The 25,174-nt window shown below is 39.1% G+C and overlaps 1 protein-coding gene across 1 annotated transcript; it reads left to right on the forward strand.

Annotated features, from left to right (window-relative positions):
* The first annotated feature begins 3,862 nt into the window (after positions 1-3,862).
* mov10b.2 (Mov10 RNA helicase b, tandem duplicate 2) lies at positions 3,863-24,041 on the forward strand. Its single transcript, XM_072681624.1, has 22 exons — positions 3,863-4,115; positions 4,208-4,313; positions 8,870-9,057; positions 9,902-10,140; positions 10,269-10,512; positions 11,367-11,495; positions 11,630-11,792; positions 11,911-12,065; positions 12,359-12,535; positions 12,651-12,798; positions 13,254-13,415; positions 13,506-13,603; positions 13,785-13,882; positions 14,134-14,232; positions 15,210-15,312; positions 15,518-15,635; positions 17,055-17,246; positions 17,603-17,677; positions 17,780-17,905; positions 20,376-20,464; positions 20,548-20,666; positions 22,553-24,041. The coding sequence occupies exons 1-22, from the start codon at positions 3,961-3,963 to the stop codon at positions 22,612-22,614; spliced, it is 3,045 nt and encodes a 1,014-aa protein (XP_072537725.1). The 5' UTR covers positions 3,863-3,960; the 3' UTR covers positions 22,615-24,041.
* Positions 24,042-25,174: the final 1,133 nt, after the last annotated feature.

Raw genomic sequence — 25,174 nt, forward strand, 5'->3', positions numbered from 1 at the left:
GTTGGTAGGTTGGTAGGTAGGTAGGTATGTAGGTAGGTAGGTAGGTAAGTAGGTAGGTTGGTTGGTAGGTTGGTGGGTAGGTAGGTATGTAGGTAGGTAGGCAGGTAGGTAGGTAGGTAGGTAAGTAGGTAGGTTGGTTGGTTGGTAGGTAGGTAGGTAGGTTGGTAGGTAAGTAGGTTGGTTGGTAGGTAGGTAGGTAGGTTGGTAGGTAAGTAAGTAGGTTGGTAGATAGGTAGGTATGTAGGTAGGTAAGTAGGTAGGTTGGTAGGTAGGTAGGTAGGTTGGTAGGGTACATTGTGTGGTTTGAGAGACGGAAGTAGATCAGAGGAAGCTTGATCTTCTGCATCGTTTAAGGCAGTGCTAGCTGGAGCGGATCATTTAAATGTAGAGTGGGCGGAAAGTGCACGAACTTCAGCTTTGCATAAAAGTAAACAGTGTGTTTAGTAGTGTGTGAAGCCATGGGATTAATATAACCTGTAACATCTCCTAATGTTTGGAAATGATTGGGAAATTATCAACAGTTCCTCTACTATCAGGCCTGCGGGTTCGTGCCTATGACCACAGTACACCAGTGCCTGTATTTCATGTTATAGGACCCTCTCCCGTGTATTAGTAGCTTAAATCTACTACTACAATTATTATTATTATTGTTATTGTTATTATTATCCAAATACTATTACTAGCAATCTCAATAGGTAAGTTGCAGGTATTTGTGTTTATTGTTGCTTCTTCCAAATTAAAAATGCTGAACAAAATAAATAAATAAATGAAGGTGACAGAATTACACAGTAAATAAAAAAATAGTTATAAGAAAGAGAGTTATAGTTATATAAAGAGATAGTTGTAGTTATAAAGAGAGTTATAGAATAAGTTATAAGAAAGAGATTGCTAATTTGAAAAGTGCTGACCAATCTCTAGGTCACATGATAAGAAATGACTAAAATAGATAGTTACAGTATGTGAGTAAGAAATTTATAAAACACTTTTATACTTTTTTATTAATTTATTAAACTAAAAGTGCTGTGCATAATAATAAATAAAACACACAAACGTTTGAACATGTCACATAGAGTTTAAAACAAAACACAAACCATATAAAATATATACAAAAGCCGGACGCATTCTGGAAATCATCCCTGTGATCTAAACCAAAGGTTTTGGCTACAATGAGCAAAGGTACGTTTGGAGAAAAAAAGGTGCAGAACATCATGAAAGAAACACCTCTTCAACTGTTAAGCTAGAGGTTGGCTCAAGCAAGCTTTGGGCTTGTGTTGCAGCCAGTGGCACAGGAAACACTGCACTGGTAGAAGAAGGAATGGATTCAGTAAAATATGTTTTCCAGCAAATGTTACAAGCAAACATCACTTTGTCTATAAAAGGAGATGTCAAAAATTAAAAGATTGCTTCTACAGCAGGATAATGATCCTAAACACACCTCTAAATCAACAATGGACTAGCACAAGATGTGCAAAATGAACGTTTTTCCATGGTTCCCACAGTCCACCGACCCAAACAACATTCAAAAATCCTCCAAACTAGAATTCTGGCTAAAGAAAGCATGCTGTTTACAATCAACAGCTTTTGATTTCCACATGACAACCACACCAACTCGTTCTCTAGCAGTGATGGAGAGGTTCTTCTCCTCGCCATCTACTCTCTTCTGCTCCCCTCGTTTCCTCAGAGGGCCGTTTCCCAGTCCCGCTCGTAAACAGCGCAGTAAACAAGAGGAGAGCTCGTAAACACAGTGGAGTGCAGATTATCAGCCCAAACACAGAGGGAAAGTAGGAGGCCATCAAAGCGCAGGAGAGAGGAGCACTTCAGGCTGGCCTGTCGTCTTTTTAAAGAGGCGGAATAAATACACACTCACACTCACACATACACTCAGACAGAACAGCATGTCTCATATGTCTGGAGCATTCCTGCGGAGAGCAGAGAGATAAGGGCATAATGAGCGAGCGGTGGCCCAGCAGGGTGCTCTTGTCGTGGGGCATCCGAAGGAGGGCCACTCCAGTCTGTCTGGATCCAGAGAGCCATGGTCAGGAGGAGATAAGAGACCCGCAGCCAAGTGGACAGGCCTCTTCACCATAGACAGACCAGCTCACTCCCAGCACCCCTCACCAAATAAGCACCTTTGTTGCACGGACAACAAGTGGAAAAGGGAAGAAATGTCTAACGGTTCACATGTAGAGACTAAGCTACATTAACAGCCTGCTTTGAATATACATTCAATACATTTTCTTATATGCTTCTGTTCATACCTATAGCCCACTATCTTTATGTTGAACTAAGCTTTAAAGAGTGTTTTAATCTGGACTGTCTTTTTGAATGAGGTAGAATACAAGGCAGCCAGTCAGAACAGAGATCATTTACATAATTACATGTCAGTACAGTAACAAAAGACACAGTAACAAAAGTAGCCTGTTTAATATTAGGGGATAAATAGAAATTGGAAAACAGAAACATGCATTGTAATTGTTTTAAACACACAAATGTAACAAGTAATAAGTGGGCACCAGAGCCAAACAAATAATATTTAAAACATAAATAAAAAAAAATACATACAAAACAATATATAAATACATCAAAGAAATACATCCATGCTTGGCCTGTATGGATCTTATAATTTAGTTAAAGAAACATATGTTAGATCAACATTATAGCAAAACTCTGTAACAGTTACAGCCTTTTAATACACATTTTTAATACACAGTAACTCATTTACAAGTTATGTGAGTTTTATTGTTGTCAAAAAGTTGGGATTTTAAATAAACAGCTACCAGGAACCTTTTTTCTGTTTTATAATGCAAAAAATTAGGGGTGCTCAGTCCTGGTCCTGGAGATCTGCCATCCTAGAGAGATTAGATCCCATACACCTGACTCTAATATGCAGATTCTCTCAAATACTTAGAGAAAGTCAACTGCTAAACAACATTTATAACAGAAAGGACATGCAGTGAATTGCAGGGATATCCAGCAGAGAATACAGGTGATCAGAAATCATTCAGTCCTTTGAGTGTCTCTACAGATAACAGTGAAATAACAGTGACATCTAACGGCTGAGTTAGGTAACTGCAAGTACTACATTTTCTCCCATAAAAAAATATTTTATTTAGCTGACATAAACTGAATTTATATATTTTTTCGTGTTTTCTCATTTTTATTTATTTATTTATTTATTGTTAGTCATTCGTTCGTTAATCCATGGATCTACAGAGAGAAACAGGTGGATAGTGACACCTAACGGCTGAAATAGGCTACTGCTAAACAACCTATATAATAGACCACAAATATCCTCCTACTATAAATAATGTACAGCACAAATAACCAACACAAAATACATGCATTTTAAAGCACGAGGGTCATACTAAATATGAAATTCATTTTTTAAACCCCGACAGAAAGCGACATAGAGAAAGTGAGAGGACATAAAATCAATGTAGCTAAGCTAATATTTCGTGTATTTTAATGTTTATTATTTTTTGCTATCCTAATATGTTTTTTTTTATTATTTTGTTTCTTTGTTTATACATTTATTTATTCTCGTTGATTAATCATTTATTTATCTGGGGAAACTACCGCCCCCGGCCACCAGGTGGCACAGTTTCACATAATACCGCACCTGTCCGGTTCACACTGAAAGTCCTCATCTTGGATAAAAAACGTGAAACTAATGTAAACCGAGCATTTCTCGACCTCTGTGGGCCAGTTTATGTTGTATTAAGCTCGAGATCCCATGAACCCCTGCCGTGTGCTCACGGCACGTGTTCCGTGTGTTTCTGCTGAGTATTTGGCCCATCCTCAGAGACGTGCGCTTAGTTTCGTTTCACTGTCAGGGTCATGTTTTCTTCAGAAGAGGCGTCACGACGCCCAGCCCTGTGATCAGTGTTCCTCAACCGCTTACAGACTCCAGTACATCCGCATGAAAACCAGACCCACAGCAGGAGTGCCTAACTTCACACGATGAGCAGGAGAAGGAGAAACACCCGACCTCCTGCGAGTATCGGATTAGTTGGCCTCGAGTTTATAGGGTTTCTACAAGAGACGGAGAGGATCGGTATTACTGAGAGAACTGCCCTTCAGCTGATCTACAACAGCGAGTTCAAGCTCAGGCAGAGGTGAGAGGCTCACAGCCTTGTGAACTCATAAGCTGTTCTAGCTGAAAAAACGAGGCTAACTGTAGCTCCTACTGTTCATTTCGTCCTCACAGGGATGGGGTCAGGAAAGACCCAAACTTCTCATCAATCCTCTATGCGCTCAAACTGGACTGCAAAGTTCGGGTCACCAGGGACCGACAGGTTTTCTTTAACAGAAATGTGAGTGTCTTCTTCTGAAGTCAGATTCAGCTGCTGTTGAATCAGTCAGTGTGAGACTGTAGTGATGGACGGCCCTCCTCTGTGTCCGCTGTCCGGCGCTTCTCCAGGTCGGTCACTTGTTGATGTTGTGAAATTGGCCAGTGGCTAATAAATAGCCTAATAAAGTGCTGGAGGAAAGTATCAGCTCTAAAGATTTCTGCAGTCGGTGACCTGTCTGTAATAACACTGCAGAGGACCTCCTGTCTGCTGAGCTCCTTTGTGCTCTAAAGGAAATACAGTGCACAGATAATAGACTCAGGGGTATAAGATGAGATAATATTATTCTTTATTAGGATTATCTTATCCTATCTTATCCTATCTTATCTTATCTTATCTTATACCCCTGGATCTGTTAACTTTGCACTGTAGCATTTAATTTACTTGTATGTGTATTTATTCACACTTTACCGTTCATAGCTTTACAGACGTGTATTTATTCACACTTTACAGTTAATAGCTTTACAGACATGTATTTATTCACACTTTACATTTCATAGCTTTACAGACGTGTATTTATTCACACTTTGCAGTTAATATCTTTACAGATGTGTATTTATTCACATTTTACAGTTCATAGCTTTACAGACGTGTATTTATACACACTTCACAGTTAATAGCTTTACAGACGTGTATTTATTCATACTTTACAGTTAATAGCTTTACAGACATGTATTTATTCACACTTTACAGTTCGTAGCTTTACAGACGTGTATTTATTCACACTTTACAGTTAATAGCTTTACAGACATGTATTTATTCACACTTTACAGTTCATAGCTTTACAGACGTGTATTTATACACACTTTACAGTTAATAGCTTTACAAATGTGTATTTATTCACACTTTACAGTTCATAGCTTTACGGACATGTGTATTTATTTACAGTTTACATTTCATAGCTTTACAGACATGTATTTATTCACACTTTACAGTTCATAGCTTTACAGACATGTATTTATTCATACTTTACAGTTAATAGCTTTACAGACATGTATTTATTCACACTTTACAGTTCATCGCTTTACGGACATGTGTATTTATTTACACTTTACAGTTCATAGCTTTACAGACATGTATTTATTTACACTTTACAGTTTGTAGCTTTACAGACGTGTATTTATTCACACTTTACATTTCATAGCTTTACAGACGTGTATTTATTCACACTTTACAGTTCATAGCTTTACAGACGTGTATTTATTTACACTTTACAGTTTGTAGCTTTACAGACGTGTATTTATTCACACTTTACATTTCATAGCTTTACAGACGTGTATTTATTCACACTTTACAGTTCATAGCTTTACAGACGTGTATTTATTTACACTTTACAGTTTGTAGCTTTACAGACGTGTATTTATTCACACTTTACATTTCATAGCTTTACAGACGTGTATTTATTCACACTTTACAGTTCGTAGCTTTACAGACGTGTATTTATTTACACTTTACAGTTCGTAGCTTTACAGACGTGTATTTATTCACACTTTACATTTCATAGCTTTACAGACGTGTATTTATTCACACTTTACAGTTCGTAGCTTTACAGACGTGTATGTATTCACACTTTACATTTCATAGCTTTACAGACGTGTATTTATTCACACTTTACGGTTCATAGTTTTACGGACATGTGTATTTATTTACACTTTATGGTTCATAGCGTTACAGACATGTGTAGTTACATTGTAGTTATTTATTTATAGTTTACAGATAATAGATTCAGGGGTATGGATATGTATTTACAGTTTGCAGTTGTGGGTTAAGTGATGTACAGTTTACAGTTAATAGCTTGAACTGTGATGTGCCTTATTTCAGTTTAAAGTTAATATTTTAGTGATGATGTGTTTTCATTTACAGTTTATGACTTTAGGGATTGTATTTTTAATATTTGCAGTTTCACAAAATGTGTTGTGACATTGTTGATGATCATCATTATTCATCAGTAATGATCACTTTCATTTTCTTCAAAACGAAACTCCCGGTGCAGACTCACTGGCTTTTTGCAGCCTTACAGATAACCCAGTTTTTAGGGCAAGAGCTGCAATCAGCACTGCTTGTACTTTGAAGTATTAGCTTTCTTCTGTCATTCTGAACTCCTCGACTATGTAGGTATGGAAATTCACATGTCTGTGTGCTTAAGCGATGTATGAGTTTAACATGGATTGCAATGAAATGTTCTTTAAAGGTCTGAGAGAGAATTCCCCTCTCTTCTGTATATTGATCAGTAGAAATGGGCTGTGGATATCTGTCAACCATTAATCTGCCACTTTGGCTCAAAATGGCGTGATGACTTGGTCGTCACAGGAAATTGTGACTCCTCGGCCACGTCAACAATTCCGAGATACCACGGTTTGAGACATTTCCTAGTTAGGAAAACTAGAACATTTAAAAGATGAAACTAGGGATGTTAAAATATGTTGATGTATCCTGATGCAGTAATTTAAAGGTGGCAATTTGTAGGTATGCTGTCATATTTATATGTATTTATAAAATAGCATTTTCAGCTGTAAAGCTACACTGTTTGTGCATTGTTTTTCATGGCCTTTATTCCACAGCTGTGTGAATAGTTATGTTAGTCATATTTGTGTATTTGGTGTATTTTTAAAATGAATCATACCAAAATAATAAACATCTAATAAATGTGTGGTGAAATGTAAGATTTCACAATACAGGAACAGGTGTTCATAAGTGCAAATTCGTTCTGCTCTCTTTTGAGGCCCATTGTGTCTCAGTCTTTACCAGCCAGAGATCACAGTACTTAGATTTTTAGAGATATATTTAGGTATACTTCCATTCTATTGCCAAAATGTGTAAATTTAGTGTATTAAAATAAAAATAACAACTAAAATCATAAAAATAATATGGAATAAGGTTGGCTGGTTGTCAGAGCAATGCTGTGTGTGTGTGTGTGTGTGTGTGTATGTTTGTTAATCAGTAAGTGCTTTTTAAACTGGTCTCAGTAGTTTAATCAAATTTAATACACGTAATAAAAGTTGTGGAAAAGTTGTTAGTTACATAAAAGTTTAGGATCTATCGTGATGCTGTTATTCTGTGACTTCTGCTGGCGTCTGGCGCATTTTGTCCCCACTTAAATAGCAGATTTAGCAAATATTAGAGAACAGTGGTATATTTCAAATCCAGTATTCAGTAGGGCCACAGTAAACACCTCAAGTAATGCCTTAATTAAAGTCTGCTGTACATCTTAAATTCCATCACTTCACATTTCACACAACAATTAACATATATAAATATGGAATCTGCCAATCTGACGTAATCAGTGAGTGTCTACACAGACTTTGGCATCATTATATGTCAGTAACAGCGTCCTTGTATAAAGGCCGTTCTACAAGTGGATAAAACCAACACAGCACTTCTATAAGTAGGTAAGGTGCTTCTAGTGATTTTCAAGATCAGATGTTTGCCATATTAAATAAAATATTTTTGGCATTTCTTTGTGTAACATATACTGTGTTTTATTTAACAAAATTGAAATGAAACCTACGCCACTGTTGTGAAATATTTATTACAGTAACACTAAATATCACCATATTGATCAGCTCAGAAGGGTGAGGACAGCTCAGCCCATTTCAAGTTCATTGTATTGTATTCATTGTGTTCATTGTATTGTGTTCATAATTTTGACTGGACAGCTTTGAAGTTTGGGCTCACTTTCAAAGAATTCTTATACACCTACTGAATCATCTTTAATCCTAACCCATGCATTTAGTCATTATTAGGCAGTGCTGTGTTGTGTGTATTATGTACAGTTATTTATGTCATTATCTTTTGCTCATGTTTCTGTTGAGATGCTATGAACTGTCTTTGCTGAATTTTTGAAAAGAGAAATGAGGCAGGATAAGGCAAGAGCATTATGGAATTTCTGATGGCGCTACAGGGCAGTCAGCTCCCTGTCTGTTGGATTCAGGATTATTAGGGTGTGCCCAGACTGCATAAATCCTGTAGGTTATGTAATATGCAAGTATGACAGATGTTTGGTAGCAAGTGATATGTTGCACTATGGACTGATTTGGGACTAGCAAACAATGCCTTGTGACTTTGCCTAGTTTTATTGGTTAAGGAGAAGATTCAGTGTTTTTCCCTTCTTACATGATGTATCTGGGCTGACCCTCTTGTGTAGACGGAGTTATCTGTGGTTAATGTGTCGGCCTTTGTTCGTTTCAGGAATTTTAGAGAACAGTATGCTTAGCAGTGGAGTATCTTAAATAATATAACCTTCATTTTACATCTTACATCTTTTTCTGGACCAATTGAATCATTTGCAGTGTTGTGCAATAACTTTAAAAAATAGCAACTGCAGGCCAAAAGAAAAACCTTCTTTAAGTTTTACTGGATGTCAGTGTAAAAATACTTTATTACTTTATTTTTACTAATTAAGTCTATTGGTCTATTTTATTTGACACAATTGTGAAGGACAACTGCTCAAATTTAATTAAGGAAAATTTTCTTGATATAATGCTTGACAAAATGCAAACTCTCAGTCATTATCCCTGCAGGAGGTGTTACGGGACCAGTGGTGGAGGCCTCGTGACAGGCAGCAGAGTTCCAACAGAAGCTCTCCACTGCCCCCTAATGGTGCAGAGGCAGCTTCTTTTGCCACTCCCTCACCCAGTGAAGCTGAAGGTGGTGTTAAAGCCAGAAGGAAACTGGCTCGAGAGCTTCTCAGCAAACTCAAGAATAATAGGTCAGCATTCAGGCACATACAGTTGCTGTTGAAAATGTACATACAGTTATCAAGACTGTCAGTACTGTAGCACTGGGCTTTCAGTGATTGCTTTGAACTGTTCCTTTAATACAGCAGACAAAAAAGCCAGAGTTCGGGTTGGATACTCGAGTACTCAAATAAATTTGGTTTCCTTGCAAGAACTTTTAAGCACAGTTCACTTATGTGAGGTCAGAACTTTGAGAGAGCCATCGCAAAAGCATGATGCTTTTCTGCGTTATCCATATTACAGTATTATATACAGTATTACAGTATAGTCACTTTTGATGTGTATTTGGGTTCACTGTCCTGTAGGAACTTTTCCTCTTCTTCATGATTACATCTACTTGATTTTTTTTACACATATTTACTGTATGTTGTTTATGTAGCAATAAAACATGGTAACAGCCAATGCTGGTCGATGAACTAAGCCATACAGCAAGATCCACTTTATGAAGACTGATTTTCAGCTAAAACTCAAATCACATTTAATTTTGCGTTGTGTTTGTACAGGTAATCTAAAACCATTCACTGAAAATACTAAAGAAAAATGTAATCAACTTGTCAAATATCAAGATGTCTTGTCAAATATCAAAGATTAATGTCCAATTCCAATGCTGAATTCATGCACATACAGTATTTACTTTCTCTTATTTTGTCAAACAGCCTTACTTTTTTAACGCCACTGTCTGCAAATGGTCGCTTTGTTGCCATTTATCACCTTTCAGCTAATTTCTCCTTTTGTCAATTACATACTTGCATTAAACTTAAAAATGTCACCTATCACTGTGTCTCCCTTACTAGTACAATGCTGTTATTTCCTCAGGTCAGAGTTTTTAGCTGATAAAAATGGAGTTCACGTCACCTCTGATATAGAGATGGTGAATGACAAAATCCACTTCTTTGTGGACTGTAAAGTGGTTCATGAACAGAAGCTGTTTGTGGAGAACAAGGGGGACAGCAACGTTTATTTCACCTACTACTCGCCACTTCAGTGGATACATTGCTTCAAGTTTGAGGACGCTGAGAGAGTCACACGCAACAATCCTCTGCTCATCAGCCCTGGTGAGAATAATCCTCTCTGTATAGCCTCAACCATGTGATATGATAACCCATCCTAGACCTGTTTTTTTTCTTGATTTTACATTGTGGCCCAAAACCTGACCCCACGTTATACTTGTTTTGTCCACCAGGTGAGACGTATGAGGTCAGAATGAAGTTCTTCGCAGAGGATGTAGGTGTTTATGCGGCTACAGTGGCCTTTGAGTTTAAAGCACACTTGTCCACCAGACCATTCCACATTGTGCGCTTCATTGAGGCGCAGTTCAGGACACAGCTGGCAGCGGAGTTGGCGCCCATTGAACCCTACAAACCATTCAAACTGAGCAGCATCCCAAATATAAAGTTCAATGTGGATGAAGGACAGCCTCCAGAGAGGTACGGCTTATGAGCACAAACAGCTGTTCTTTAGAGCAACCTAAGACTTAGGCTCTGCCTAATAGAATTTTTTGTTCCTCATTTTTTACACAATTTTCCTCCCTAATTTTAGATAGCAAATTAGCCATGCCACTCGTTAGTACTCTTCCCCTATCACATGTAATCCTCTGGACACTGGAAGGGTGAGGACTGACAAATGCCTCCTCTGACACGTGCATCCAGCCACTTCCTCTGTTTCGAACTGCTGCCGATTGCAATATCACCGGGCAACCAACACACTCAGGGGAAAGTGCCGGGTACCTGGCTGTGATTCATTGGCTAGCAGATGCTGGTGCCAGCCAGCATCACACTAAAGTGATGTGGGGTAAAAGAGTTACATCTACCCACTCTGAGATAGCAAGACAAATTGTGCTCTCTCTTAGGCTTCGGCTGCTGATGGCAGGCAGAATGACAAGACCACCTTTCATTTATTTAATTTCCAGTCAGAACAAAAGCAGAAGACATACATTTGATAGAAAAATACACAGCCACTACAACAAGTAATGTAATACCAGATTCTCAGTATGTAGTTTCTCCACCCTTTACCTTTATTACAGCCTTAAGAGGCTCACTTTCAGTTTCTCCGAAAAAAATGTGAGTCTTAGAAGTCTTCTAGGAACTTCTAAAAAGCGCAGTCTTAAAAGTTAAACACATTTAGTGATGTTGAGGTTTGGACTTGGTCAGTCCGTTGTTTTGAAAACACCAGCAGCTTCTTGGTTTGATTTGATCAGTTCATCTTTTTTGTGTATTTGTCCCAGGTGGGACACTTTCCTCTGAAGTTACAGTCTCTTGTCTCTATGTTTTGTCTCCTTTAGCCAGGGCTTAAATCGTCTTAGAAATGATGTTCCATTACAGCAGTATAATATTCCGCCTTACATCAGTGAGCTAACCAAGTTCCTGAAAGACCCTTCAAAGCCCCCTCGGGACCATCTACTGCAAAAGAAGTAAGTGTGACCCACAGGACTAACCATACAGTTCAATGTCTGTGTTGTGATGACCAAGACCAATGACCATAGTCCCTGTAGTATTACTGTTAAAGCCTTTTTCGTATTGTGTTTTTGTGTGTGCTGGTGGTTAGGACTCTGCTGGAATCTCCACTGGATTTCCAAAACTATGCAGAACGCTTCCAATTGCTGCTTTACCTGGAGGAGTCTCAGATGTTGGTGGACATCAAGCGATATGACAAGGACAACATCACCATGATTCGAGACAGGCAAAATAAGAAGCTGTTGGAGCTCGAGGTAAATGCAAAAGCATTGTCAGAACATAAAAGCATTGCTTATCGTCCCACATGATAATACTCCATTAACTGTCCTTATTGATAGGTAGCCATTTTAAGGTAGACATTTTTGTCTCTAGGTTCCAGGTGTTTCTGAGAATCGGCCATCAGTGCTGAGAGGCGATCACTTGCTGCTCACTAGGAAGGAAGACCTAGACCTGCAGTTTGTAACCAAATACAAGGGCTACGTGCACCGTGTGGAGCTCGACAAACTCAAACTGGGTTTCTCCTCAAAGTAAGATGGGCTTTAGATGTTGAAAATGATGATATTTAATACTCACTTAATACTTGTGTTTACTTCTGACCTTTAATATTTAGAGAATTCATGTGAACATGCAGTAATGAAATGCAGTATATGAATGTGGTTCAGTTAGAATCTGTGAGAGCTACTTCAACTGTTTTATGTTTGTTGCCTGATGTTGCAGTTGTCTGTTGTACTTGTAGACTGGAGTGTGTTTATGATCCTTATGGTTATCTGTCTTTTTAAGGCTAGACATAAATCTGTACCCTGTGTACATGGTTCTGCAGGTTCCTGGCCACTTTTATAGACAACATGAAGTTTCGGGTGGAGTTCACTTTTAATCGACTCCTGATGAGACTCCAGCATCGTGCTGTGCAGCTGGCCATCGAGCACAATCTTAAAGAGGTCTTATTCCCAACAGGATCAACGCCTGTGACCTCAGGGCCTAAACCTTCATTGGACAAGTCAGTGAGCCTTCACTCAGTGTCTTTTACTGGTTGTGAATGTGTTTGTGAATGATTCCATAGACCTGTTTGTGTTAGCAGCTGTATAATGCATTTTTCTTGTGTTTGCAATCAGGCTCTTTGATCGTAGTTTGGAGCAGAACCATGAGCAATACACTGCTGTGTGCAACATTGTGGCAGGAGTGTCTAAGCCAGCTCCCTATCTGGTGTTTGGGCCTCCAGGCACTGGCAAAACAGTCACTGTGGTGGAAGCCATCAAACAGGTAGGTCAGGTTTCATCAACAGCAGCACTGGCCAGACATGTAGTATGGACAAACATAGTCATTACACACTTATCCAAACATACACACAGGCAAGAGAGTACAGGGGACATACGGGTACCAAAGTGAATACTGCAACCTCAGATGTCCATGAGCAAGATGCAATAATATTTTAATTGGGATCTCACCTTTAGGAGTTAGTCGTGTGTTTTGTTGTTTGTTTGTTTCCAACACTTAATTTCCTGTGGTTTGTGGGCCATTATTAGCCATTAATTTTACACTGGTGGGATTTTGGTGTAGCATCATTGTGACAGTTGCCTGCCTGCAGACATTGGACATAGCAATGGTCTGGTAAAACTAGTGGCTCTGAAATTCAGCCCATGTTGTTTACATAAGAAAATGGAAAGTGTCTTCAGTTAACTCCACTTTCACTCACTTTATCTCTCTCTCTCACACAGGTGGAGAAGTGTGTGTTGGGTGCCCATATCCTGGCTTGTGCTCCCTCTAACAGTGCTGCAGATCAGCTATGTGAGAAACTGCTTGTACATGTCGACTCCCACAAAGTCTACCGAATGTATGCCCTCAGCCGCAGCCCTGACCAAATACCCCTCAGTCTGCTGGTTAGTAGCAGTTAATGCATTGTGCTGACATGAAGCCTGTAAATATCATGCTCTCTGTGTGACCACTGACAGTGTTTGCTGTCTCTTTAGGACAGTTGCAATCTTAAAGGTGAAGAGTATGAGTTCCCGAGTAAGGAGGAGTTGATGGAGTACAAGATCCTGGTCACCACTGTGTACACAGCTGGCAGGTACAAAATATTTTCAGGATGGGTTTAATTACTTTATTCTATTAATAATCCAGCCTGTTTAGAGCTAATGGTTAAAAACTCCCTCGAAAATTGAGCAGCATGGATTCTCAGTATTAAAAATAAATTATCTTACATTGTGCTTACTGCATGTGTGTGTGTGTGTGTGTTTGTGTGTATGTAGGCTGGTCACTGGGGGATTACCTGTTGGTCATTTTACTCATATTTTTGTGGATGAAGCTGGTCATGCAGTGGAGTCTGAGGCCATTATTGGCATGGCTGGTAAGAGTTCTACTCATCCCCTCTCACACTAAGAAATGATCTGATACATAAATCACACACAAAACCGGTATCTGAAGTGAAAGATGTTACTCAGGTTCTGAGTACTGAGTAACATCATGTTACCTTTGTCTGCAGAATATCCTTAATTTTAACAAATGTACAAATGAAATGGGTGGAATTCCCCTTTTATTTGTTGTAGTATTAGTCATAGGGACAGACTTTCACTTTTGTTTGTTTGGGATTGTGTTTAGGTCTGCTGCGTGCAGAGGCAGGGCAGCTGGTACTGGCTGGAGATCCAAAGCAGCTCGGACCCATTTTGAGGTCTCCAATCGCTATTCAATATGGACTGGGTGAGTTGCAGGCGCTCTTCTGTCTCAGGTTATATATCAGTAGTTATATATCATTGCTGTTTTAAAAATGACATGGGCCGCTATTCATCAAAATTTTGGTGATCATTTTGGTGAGTTACTGCACACAAATTCCAGCCATTTTTCTTTGATAGAGTAAGTGTATCTTTGAAATAGCTATATAATGTTGTTTGATTTGAGTGCTTGTAAAGTTGAGCACACATGTTGAAAAATGTTTGAATTGGTAATCAATATCAGCAATGATATCAACAGTAACAAAACAGACCATAATAAGTGACACTAGTTTCATACCAATTACTAAATCATTTAGAGTAGACATAGAATAATTTATAATAGTTACTAAACCATTTAGTATAGTAAACACAGAATCATACATAATGGACCCTGAATAATTTATAGTAGATACTGAATCATTTATGGCAGAATCATCTATAGTAGATTCAGAATCTTTTATAATCGGTACTGAATCATTTATATTAGACAGTCATTTATAACATATACTGAATCATTGATGGCAGTAACTAAGCAATTTATAGTATCTACTGTAACATTTATAGTAGACACAGGATAATTTAGAATGGATTTGGATTCCTTTATAGTGGATACAGAATCATTTATGGCAGTAAATGAATCATTTATAGTAGATATAGAATAATTTAGAATAGGAATCATTTTTATAGTAGATAAAGAAGAGAATCAGAGGGAGCTGTGCATTCACTGCTCAACCCCAGCCTGCGTACGAGGCTAGCTTTTGGCTCATGAGCTACTGAATGCTTTCTATTAGCTCTAACTACTATCCTATCAAAACAACTTCAAAGTTGATGTTCTTCATCCTGGTGCTTTTCACAAACATCATCAACAGTGTTCAAATGTCTACTAATTGTTGCTGTATTTAGAGCAGTGTTTACACAACTTGGCTGAACAAAATTAATGTTGTGTTGTCCACTGTGATATTCTAGGTTTGTCACTTTTGGAGAGACTGATGACAAAAAACCCTCTCTATCAGAAAGGCGACACTGGGTTCAACACTCGCTATGTCACCAAGCTGCTGCGCAACTACAGGTGCAGTGTGGCCAACCAGTTTGTCTAGAAACTGCTTGAAATTTTGCAGCCATTTGGACAGCGGCCTTGTTGTTGATTGTATTTATTTGAATTTTGTTTGTTTTTCTATTTACTCTGCATTATTCACAATGTAAACAATGTAAGGTGTAGTTGATTCTGGCCCTGCTTGTTCTGCTCCTCACCAGTTCCTCTCTCTCTCATACAGATCTCACAGGTCCATCCTGAAGATTCCCAATGAGATGTTCTATGATGGAGAGCTGCAGCCATGTGCAGACGAGTACAGCGCAAACTTGTACTGCCACTGGGAACACCTTCCCAAGAAAGTGAGTGCAGTATACATGCACCTTACTGTGTGTGTGTGTGTGTATGCCATAAAGAGTTACATGATTGGTACGAATTAGGGAAACTGGGGCTGGTTATTTTTTTATGCAGTTAGTAGTTCGCTTTTTTTAGCTGTATAAATACAGGTTTTGCTGGTATGACATAGGTCGTTTGAATGTTTTCCACACTTTTCATTACCATGTGACTCACACACTCACCATTCCTGCAAGAACTTTTTGCATTAATTAGTTGTACAGAATGAGATTGTTGCTGTTAACAGCACTAAGAGATGGGAGGCAATATAAATAAATACATGAAACTGAAGAAATGTCTTTGTCATGTTGGGTCAGGCGTGGCAGTAAAAACATGGAAACACTTACAGGTATGGATGGTGCACAGTTTTAAATAACAAAGGGTACAAAGTAACAGGGAACAACCAAACAAAACATAACCAGAGGTACAGCAAACTAGAGGACAGAACTATAAAGTAAAACTCAACTTGGCAAAGTAAACTGGGCAAAACAACAAACCTGGGACTGGGAGGAGGCTGAGAGGGGCAAGGCGGAAAAGCACAGAATATACTGGGAAAGGAAAACAACTAAGTGACAACTGAGCTGTGCTCAGAAGGGAACAAGGGAAAAACCAAAACATGAAGCAAAGCTTCGGCTGGGCAACGAACAAAAACACGAAGCAGAGCTTCGAAAAAACAGGGAAAAAACAGTAAGGCAGAGAATACGAAACAGACTAGGGGTACAAGGTAAAAAAAGGGTCAAGGTTACCTCAAACAGGGCAGGACAGGACAAGAAGCACCGAGACTAGAGCGCTTTTCCCTTGAGCAGACCATGGAACACACTGATACAGAGGCTGTAACAGAGCTAATTCATGGTGAAGTGTGTGTGAGGTGCATGAGTATATAAAGGCACAGTCCCAGGTGTTGTGCGGCTGACTTCTGGAATCCCGGCTTTTTATTTGCAAAATATAATTCAGAAAAATGTAGCTTTCTAGTGAGGAATAAATTAGGTGACCCCCAAATTTATTACTATAAATGCCTACCATTACAATCAGGTGCAGCACATCAGCATAGTTAGAGAGGATTTTGGAGAAGCCAGTCTAATTTAAACCTCAGATATTTAGTTAGGTTTGCCCTTCATAACTGTACATGAAACAAAACATGACACCTAAAAAGAGACGTTGTCTCTAAATATTGTAGGCCTTTTTGCTGCAAATTAAAATGCATATTTATAAATTCCTGCTGATCTATATAGATATATATATATCTGTATAAAATCCAATTAGGGAACTAGATTGGCTGTAGATTTTACAGTATTCACTCCTACTGAGATGTCTTGGGGCGTGCGCCTCTGCACACGCTCACTAAAGACTGACATGTCATGCTCTCTGCTTATCCCTTAATTTCTCAGGGCTTTCCTCTGATATTCCATGGTGTACAAGGGAAGGATGAGAGGGAGTCGAACAGTCCGTCCTTCTTCAACACCACTGAGATCAGCAAAGTCGTCGACTACCTGAAGATGCTGCTAATGTCGCAAGGCAAGAAGGGCATTGCCAAGATCGCACCCAAAGACATCGGCATCATCACCCCGTACAGGAAGCAGGTGAGAGTTTGGTTCTGTTCTGTTCGGTTCAGTTCAGTTCAGTTCATCCTATCCCATCCCATCCCATCCCATTCCATCCCATCCCATCCCAGCCCATCCCAAAGGGCTACTGGTGGCAGGCAAACACAATTCACAAACATACATTAATATTAAAAGCAATTAAGAGTCACATGAAATAAAACCATCAATAACATACCTCAGCAGTCATCTTACCATCATACCAACAATCATTCACATTTGTCCCCATTTCCCAAAATCAAACAAATCAATATATATACACTAGGCAAACTTAGCTTGGACAGAATAAACCTTACACTGTATGTGTCTTTGTGTATATGTGTGTCTGTCTGTCTCAGGTGGAGAAACTGAGGAAGGCCATCATAAAATGTGATAAAGAGTTGAAGGTCTTCAAGGGCATTGAAGAGCTGAAGGTAATGCTGAAAAAAATCCATATTCACATGGAGTGGCCTTGGTGCAGGGCTTTCTTCTTACAGCCCTGTTAAACCATGTATGTGTGTGTGTGTGTGTTACAGGTTGGCTCAGTGGAGGAGTTTCAGGGTCAGGAGCGGAGGGTAATCATTGTGTCTACAGTCCGCAGCAGCAGTCAATACATCAATATAGATGCAGATTTCAACATTGGCTTCCTTAAAAATGAGAAGGTACTACACGTGCACACACACACACACACACACACAGCTGCATACTCGCCTTCCTCTTCTGCTTCATGTTGCCAAACAGGTGTAAAATGTGAACTGGTAGGTGTAGCTAAACCTAAACCCATACTCTAACGTACTTTATGCAATAATGAATCAAATAAACGTTGAAGTACTTTTCCAACCAACTACTTGATTAAACGAGCAATAGCAGCAGCTTTGAAACTACTGAAGTACTGAGTTCACTATAGAATTGCAGTGGAATCCACTAGTACATCCAGAAATGGTTTGGTAGGCTTATTCTTCTGAGGTGTGATCAACTACAAAACAGTACAGTTGCTGTCACCAGCACACACACACACACACACACCATGTAGGTAAACACCAAAAAATGTATATGATTAAAATGTGTTTCCTTCCTCACAGATATAATTAGGTAGAATATTTAATGCTAATAATGTAACTATATAGATCCAGCTGCTTACTACCCACCTGTAGAAGAATTTCTCACAGCAGCTAAACTGTACAAAGCTAAATATTTATATGCAGTTTAACCAGCAAATTGGTTGGCGGACAATAGTGGCCAATATTGGCTACATTTGGTTTGATCTGTAAAAATATTGTCAGTATTGTGCCGATAGGTAACAATAATTATGATTTCTTTATAGCTGTTAGTTGGTGTGGTGGAGTTTTTTTTTAAGCGTGTCAGCTGCCAGGCGAGTTAGAACAAATGGCTTCAGATTGTAAGGTTTTTGAGTCCTTGGTGAAAAATGTCAAAATGAAGAGTCTGAAATTATGCTTTGCTAGTTTAATGATGGAAAAATGCTGGTCAAAACAAGTTTTTGATGATGCAAAAAAAATATGAATAACAGGATACAAATCAGGCTTAAAATCAAGTTGAGTAAATAAACAAAAATCAATAAGTCTGGCCCAAGCCAGAGTAAAAATCAGAACTTCCATGAGGAAGAGTTGAGCTGCGTATTGGCTGTCAACTAAGAAAGTGAGTTCGGTCTCAAGTGGTCAGGTGGGGGTGTATTGGTTAGGGCAGGTATTGTAGGCCTTCCTTTAGAAGTGTGTGTGTGAAGGTGTGTTATCCGTGTGGCCAGTGGGTATGTGTATGGGGCCTTGGAGGAAAGGAACAGGGTGTGATGGATCTGTCTTTAGCACTACGAATGCATGCGTAAACATGATAAAGGGGATGGGGTAAGGTGTCCTCTGGGCCTGCTGGAAGACAAAACAGCTTTGGCACATTACATGCATTTCAAATGAACCAATAGTACATTAAAAGCAGTTACATAAACGTTTAAATGCTTCTAAATATGATTGGTAAACAGTTAATATATATTATTAGCAAATTATTATATAGTATTGTGAATAAGTAATGACCTGGGATGGATGTAGACCATGCATTTCTCTTACAAGATGTATCGGAGGAGATGTGTTAGGTCCTTACCCTCCTAGTGTCGCAAGCATTGCCAGTGCTAGGGGGTAGCTACAAATGGGTGGGTGTTCTACCAAATTGGGAGAACACAGGAAAGATTACTTACTTGATGTGACCCATGATGCGCTCTGTACGGCCTCTGCTCTGACTGAGCCAATGAGCAGTGGCTGAGCAATGGCTGGTTCGTGAAATTGCAGAACCAAAATGGAGGACCATTTACGCCACTGATTTCCGGCCCCGCTCACAGCCATGGCCATTTCGCCAGACAAACAAAAAAAAGGTTAAATGCAAAAACAACAGTGTGACTGCAGCGCAAGAGACCAGTGGCGACAGTGGTTAAAACCTGAACAAGACCAAGAGTGCTTTGAGATTCAAGTACGGCTTGGCTTGACCCACCATCCCCCAAAGATGTATGAAAGATCTTCTAGACTTTTCTTTGGCACCATGGGAGGGGGGTGGATCAGACCTCGCCTGGGTGTCTGAATGGCAGAATCGCCGACTTAAGACCCATTTCTTTCAAGAGCTCTTAATCATGCACTTATCGAAGGCTTGATATAGCTCTTATGGTATTTTCTTGTGTTCGGGCACAGTATCTAGCTGTTGAGTATGACGCATCTTTTGTTTGTAGGTATGCAAACTGACTTTTGTATTTGGGAGTATCCAAGTATTTTTTGCATTCTAGCCTATTCAAACAAGCTAGGGATATTTTCTGAGTGAACTGCGAAGTAGCTGTGTATGTCGCTTTGGATAAGAGTGTCTGCTAAATGCTGTAAAAAAACAAATCCACCTAAAATTATGGGTAGCCTCACCTCCAGCACCCAGTATTTACATTATTTACATTTTTTATTTCATTTGAACTTAAAGAAGTTTATTTATAACTATAACTGATCTGAAATGTACGTATGAAATAGAATTGGCTGATTTTACTGATTATTAGAATTTTCACCCTCTTAAACAGGTTCAGCATCAGCCACAGAAGTGTCATATTAGATAATCCCCATTAAAATCATCTCATCTCATTCTCTATCCTTGCAGAGATTCAACGTTGCTATGACACGAGCCAAGTCCCTCCTCATTGTGGTGGGAAACCCCATCATTCTCAGCAGCGATTTCTCCTGGTCCAGGTAGGACAATGTGATGTCATGTCATCTCTATCATTGTGTTTTGGTGTCGTTATGCGCAAATATGTTTGTGTGTGTTTATTTAGGTTCATTCAGTACTGCACTGATGAGGGAGGCTACACTGGTTTGAACCGTGCCATTGTAGAGGGACCAGATGAGGTAATAGAACGGCTAGCGGCCCTTAGCATCCAAATGGAGGACGAAGGTGAGTAGCTCTTGTAAAACAGAGAAAACAAGCCACACTTGATTCAGTTCCTACATCCTTCCTTTGACTGTTCACGCCTCTTCTGTACAAAAGAAAGGTGTATTAATGTGTATTAATGGTCCAAAGTCCAAAACATACTCATTGAATGCTACCTCAGATGAGTACGAGTGGCCAGAATTAGTGGGCTTGACTAATTGCTTAGTCTGGCTAAAATAAGAAACATGGAGCATTGCCCTATACTTTTGTTTTCCCTGAGCTACACAGTTAGCAAGCAAGGGAAATTGTCAGAATCGTGTGTCCTTTAAGTCCCTAACTGTACGTTCACACCAGCTGCAACTTTTTGCCTCTCTACTGATTGCTCATCATCTCTGGGCATTTCTAAAGCCGACCATTGGCTAAAGAACGTAAACAAGACCAATTCACAAATCACACACCTTCCTGTCTGATTTTTACCACAAATCGGACAATCATACTGGAGGGAAATTGCTTATATATAAATTCCGTCCCTGCTAAGTGCATCACTGTCACTGTCAGAGGTGACTGCTGATGTCTGTTTGCGGCAAAACCACTGCAACTGTTTTATGCAAAAAAAAAAATGGTTCAAGTCTGGAGCTGCGGCTTGATGATTTCAGATTCCAGCAGCATTTCTCCTCCATCTTTAGTAGGAAAAAATATCTAGGAATCAAATAATGTCCACTGTTTCACAGTGAAGGACACACGCCTGCAGCACCTTGCTTGGTTTTCACTGGATATCGCCACACCGCTTCGGTCCTAATTTGTATTAAAGTTCAATTCCTAAACTCCACCAAATCTGCGTCGCCAACAGCCTTCTTCTGTCACTGGAAATTGCCGGCTCCCGTTGTAAATAAATGAGTATCGGCTGCTTCATTATCTGGAGGTGTGAACGCAGACATATTGACATATTGTCAATATTATCAGTCAAAATCAAAAAATATAAAATCACCGAAATGTAGCTCACTCGCATTGCTTTAAAATTATCATGTGTCTATTGTGTAATAATACTAATAATAAATAATAATACTATAATTATTAAAGTAATAATAAATAATACTAATGAAGATTTAACACAAATAAATCTAAAAAGTGTTTTACTGAAAATGATCAGGGTTGTGGCATTGTAATTTATGAATTATCGATTGTTTTTAAATATTGCACTTTTTTAGTTTAACATAAGTAACTTCTTATTATGTTAAGCTATGTTATTATAGCTGATGTGAAAACACCGTTTTGTACAATAATGTGTGCTAGCACAGAAGGGTATTCGCCTTTTTAGTGCAAAACCTTCAACCGTTTTGCATATGATGGGGTTAAAGGGTTGTTGCAGAGTTAAATGACTGTCACCCATTCCTGAGAATGACTCATAAGCCCCCAATTTTCTCCTGAGTCTTGAAAGGAAACTGCATCAGATCTGGGTAGCTTCTCCCACTGATGAGTACATGTATATGAACTCTATCCACACCACCAAGGGCTCATCCTACAAACTTTAGTGGAGGCCTATACAGTAATGGAACAGCCAGCACTTAAAGTTACATTGAGGAGAAGTGAAGAAATGGACAGTACAACTCTCGCAACTGGACAAGGGTATTTTTTTAAATGATGAAATAGAGGGTAAGTTAACATAGGGCCACTTTCCCACGCCCAGATTGAGCTTAGACTAGCAGGAGTCTTAAATGGTGAAACATCATTCACGTTGTACTTTAGTCCAAGACTGGGCTTAATCTGTGAGTGTTAGCATGGGGTACAGTGGTGCAGCAGTTAACTGCAAAGTTTCTTGTAGTTCTTAAGAATTAAAAAGGAGACTCTTAACAAAAGTGTCTGCTGTTAATTCCCTTGTACCTTTTTTCTGTCTCTCTCACATCCTCTAGTGGACACTGAGGAGAGTAGCATCCAGCAGCTTGTGAACCCCGAGTGGAGGAATGAACAGTGACCCTCCACCGATTGCATGTTTCTAAGGGCTTCAGCAGACCTGCCCCTCTCTTTCACCTGGAGTTCTTCATCTTTAGAACCAGTGGGCATTATCTGAACGAGTTTACATTAAGACATGAGTCACTATATGAAAGAACACAAGCTTAAGTTGAACTGACTCAGTATCACTGGGTTAAATGAATAACCAATCTGCAGGGTCATAAGAGTTACCAAAAATATATTCACTCTGACCAACTCTGGATTAATTTGAACACTTTTTTATTTGTTTTTCGCTATAAATTCTTTTCTTGTCATAATAAAATATAATACACCATAATCGGAAATCAATAAATTAAAATCAGTAAAATCCTTTATGCTTCATCTTCGCTGCAGAAATGATAATGTTTGCTCCAACTTGTAAAGAGGCGATGAATAAAGTTGAAAAATAATATTTAACAGACACACGACATTAAACACTTTACCCAAATTAGTCTATCCAAGTTTGACTGGTTAGCTGACTAACTCAACTGCTCGGCCAGTGTTAGCAAAGTAGCGCAAATTACACAGACATGTCAACTTAAATGCAGCAACCTGGGATACCATAGTGACCACTTAGCTACGCCATAGCAACCAGCTCACAACCCTGGAGTCCATTCTGCAGCTCCTTTAGAAAATGCACTTTTGTAGTTCATGCTGATAATTGACACTTTGGCTGAGTTGTGAACAGTAGCCCAGCCACTGGGCTACATAACTACCCTGTATACTGACGTATACTGACCCTACCGTCTCAACCCAGCAGTTTTTAGAATGTAAGAATATACTTGAATTTATGATCCTTAATGTAAATCTGGTTATTGTTGATTATGTTGTGATGGCATTAAGAACGCAGACCTTTTATTGTGGTCTAAATTAAAATGTATTTTTAAGTTGGTCCGGGAACACTGGATGAACGCAATAATGAGAGATCTAACTAGTGATTGTTTAAACCTCAGGATTTTTGTACTGCAGGGTTGTTGTTGTTTTGGGGGGGTTTGTTTGCACTGCTTTAGACCTGTGTGTCTAATCATGCTGGAGCTGTGTGTCTGATGAAATGTGTATCTGCTGGTCAGTCTGATATTACTTTGACTTCATTTGAATTTTCATTATGTGCAATTTGCTTTGACTGAATCTTGTCATGTACAGGTTTCCCCAAAACACAAGTAAATCATCTGATTTGCTACTTCATTATTTTGCTTGGTATAAAATAATGCAATATTGTAAAGGTGTTGGATCACCTTTAGTTCTAGTCCCCCCCCATTTATTACACTCAAGCAATAGAAACTGTGTTCCCTGTACAGGATTTGTACTAAAAAATAAACCCAGAATTTGAACAGAGGTGTCTAAAAAGGTTGACCTTGTATTTTAAATACACCCCACTTTCTGATATATTAAACAATATTAAATATTAAACTTGTCTTATTGATCACTTGCCTGAACTGCTACACGACTTTTAAGTAGTCTCGTTAGACCTGGTTCCCCAACTAGAATAAATGTTAGTACTTACAAGTTTATAGTATTTAACATGACTTGCTATAAAAGATACAACACACACACTCACACACACACTGGTATTTATTTAATACCATCAACAAATTAAAGAGACTTACTTTAAACCTCCTTCTATAATCTAAGAAAGTACATAAATCACATCCGATGAGAATAATCCAATAAGAATATTCTGACTAGATTATTTGTAGCTGCTGGCCCATGTCTGCATTATATTAGGCATTGCACTGCTGCCACTCGATTGGCTGATTAGATAACTGCATTCACATGCAGGCAGCAGAGATGGGTTTCTGGATTGGTGCCAGTGTTTCAGGCCAGCAGGTCAGGTCTGACTGGGCCTGATAAATCTGCAGTGCTGACAGCATTAAAAAAATAATTCCTTACAAACAGAAAGTCAACATGATCACAGACTCATCCATCAACTAAAAGCAACGTGATGCAGAAGCTAGAGTACATTTATTCTTAAACATAAGAACACCACGGCAGAAGAGACCCTCTCATCGCACTACATACATGAAAACGTGTTCAGGGCGCCTACTGGTTATTAAGGAGGAGGAGCCCTTGATTTGAGACACAGCCGATTATATGGACTGTTGTTCAAAAGATTCGATTCACTGTTCAGAATCGGAATTTTTGGGACCTTATGAGCAGGGGTGAAGTTTAGAGTGTCAGATCAATCAATCAAGCTGAGCTTCGTCTAAAAACGGAACTCTGAGCCTCTGGAAGACCTACACGCATCGGAAAACGTTACAAAAAGCATGAACCGATTCACATTTACATTTAAGGCATTTAGCAGACGCTCTTGTCCAGTGCTTTGCTATTTACCCAAGAAAAACCTCAGCTAGTTTGAAAAGACTAAAAATTAAAAGATACCTCTAAGTTTAGACTCTACTAAACACAAGTCAGTAAGGTGACCACTCTGCTATTCACCCAAGTATTCTCTGAAGAGGTGGGTCTTCAGTCTGCGTTTGAAGACAGTGAGTGACTCTGCTGTTCGGACACCCAGGGGAAGTTCATTTCCCTGGACGCTTGTCTTC

The sequence above is a fragment of the Salminus brasiliensis genome, chromosome 6 (genome assembly GCF_030463535.1).
Source record: "Salminus brasiliensis chromosome 6, fSalBra1.hap2, whole genome shotgun sequence".
Lineage (NCBI taxonomy): Eukaryota > Metazoa > Chordata > Actinopteri > Characiformes > Bryconidae > Salminus > Salminus brasiliensis.

What these genes read in the sequence shown, in the direction of transcription:
- mov10b.2 (XM_072681624.1), top strand. Translation starts at nt 3,961, where the DNA reads ATGAGCAGGAGAAGGAGAAACACCCGACCTCCTGCGAGTATCGGATTA. An exon ending in GACCATCTACTGCAAAAGAA is followed by an intron (nt 11,496 to 11,629) that starts GTAAGTGTGACC and finishes GCTGGTGGTTAG; the next exon opens with GACTCTGCTGGAATCTCCAC. An exon ending in AAACTGGGTTTCTCCTCAAA is followed by an intron (nt 12,066 to 12,358) that starts GTAAGATGGGCT and finishes ATGGTTCTGCAG; the next exon opens with GTTCCTGGCCACTTTTATAG.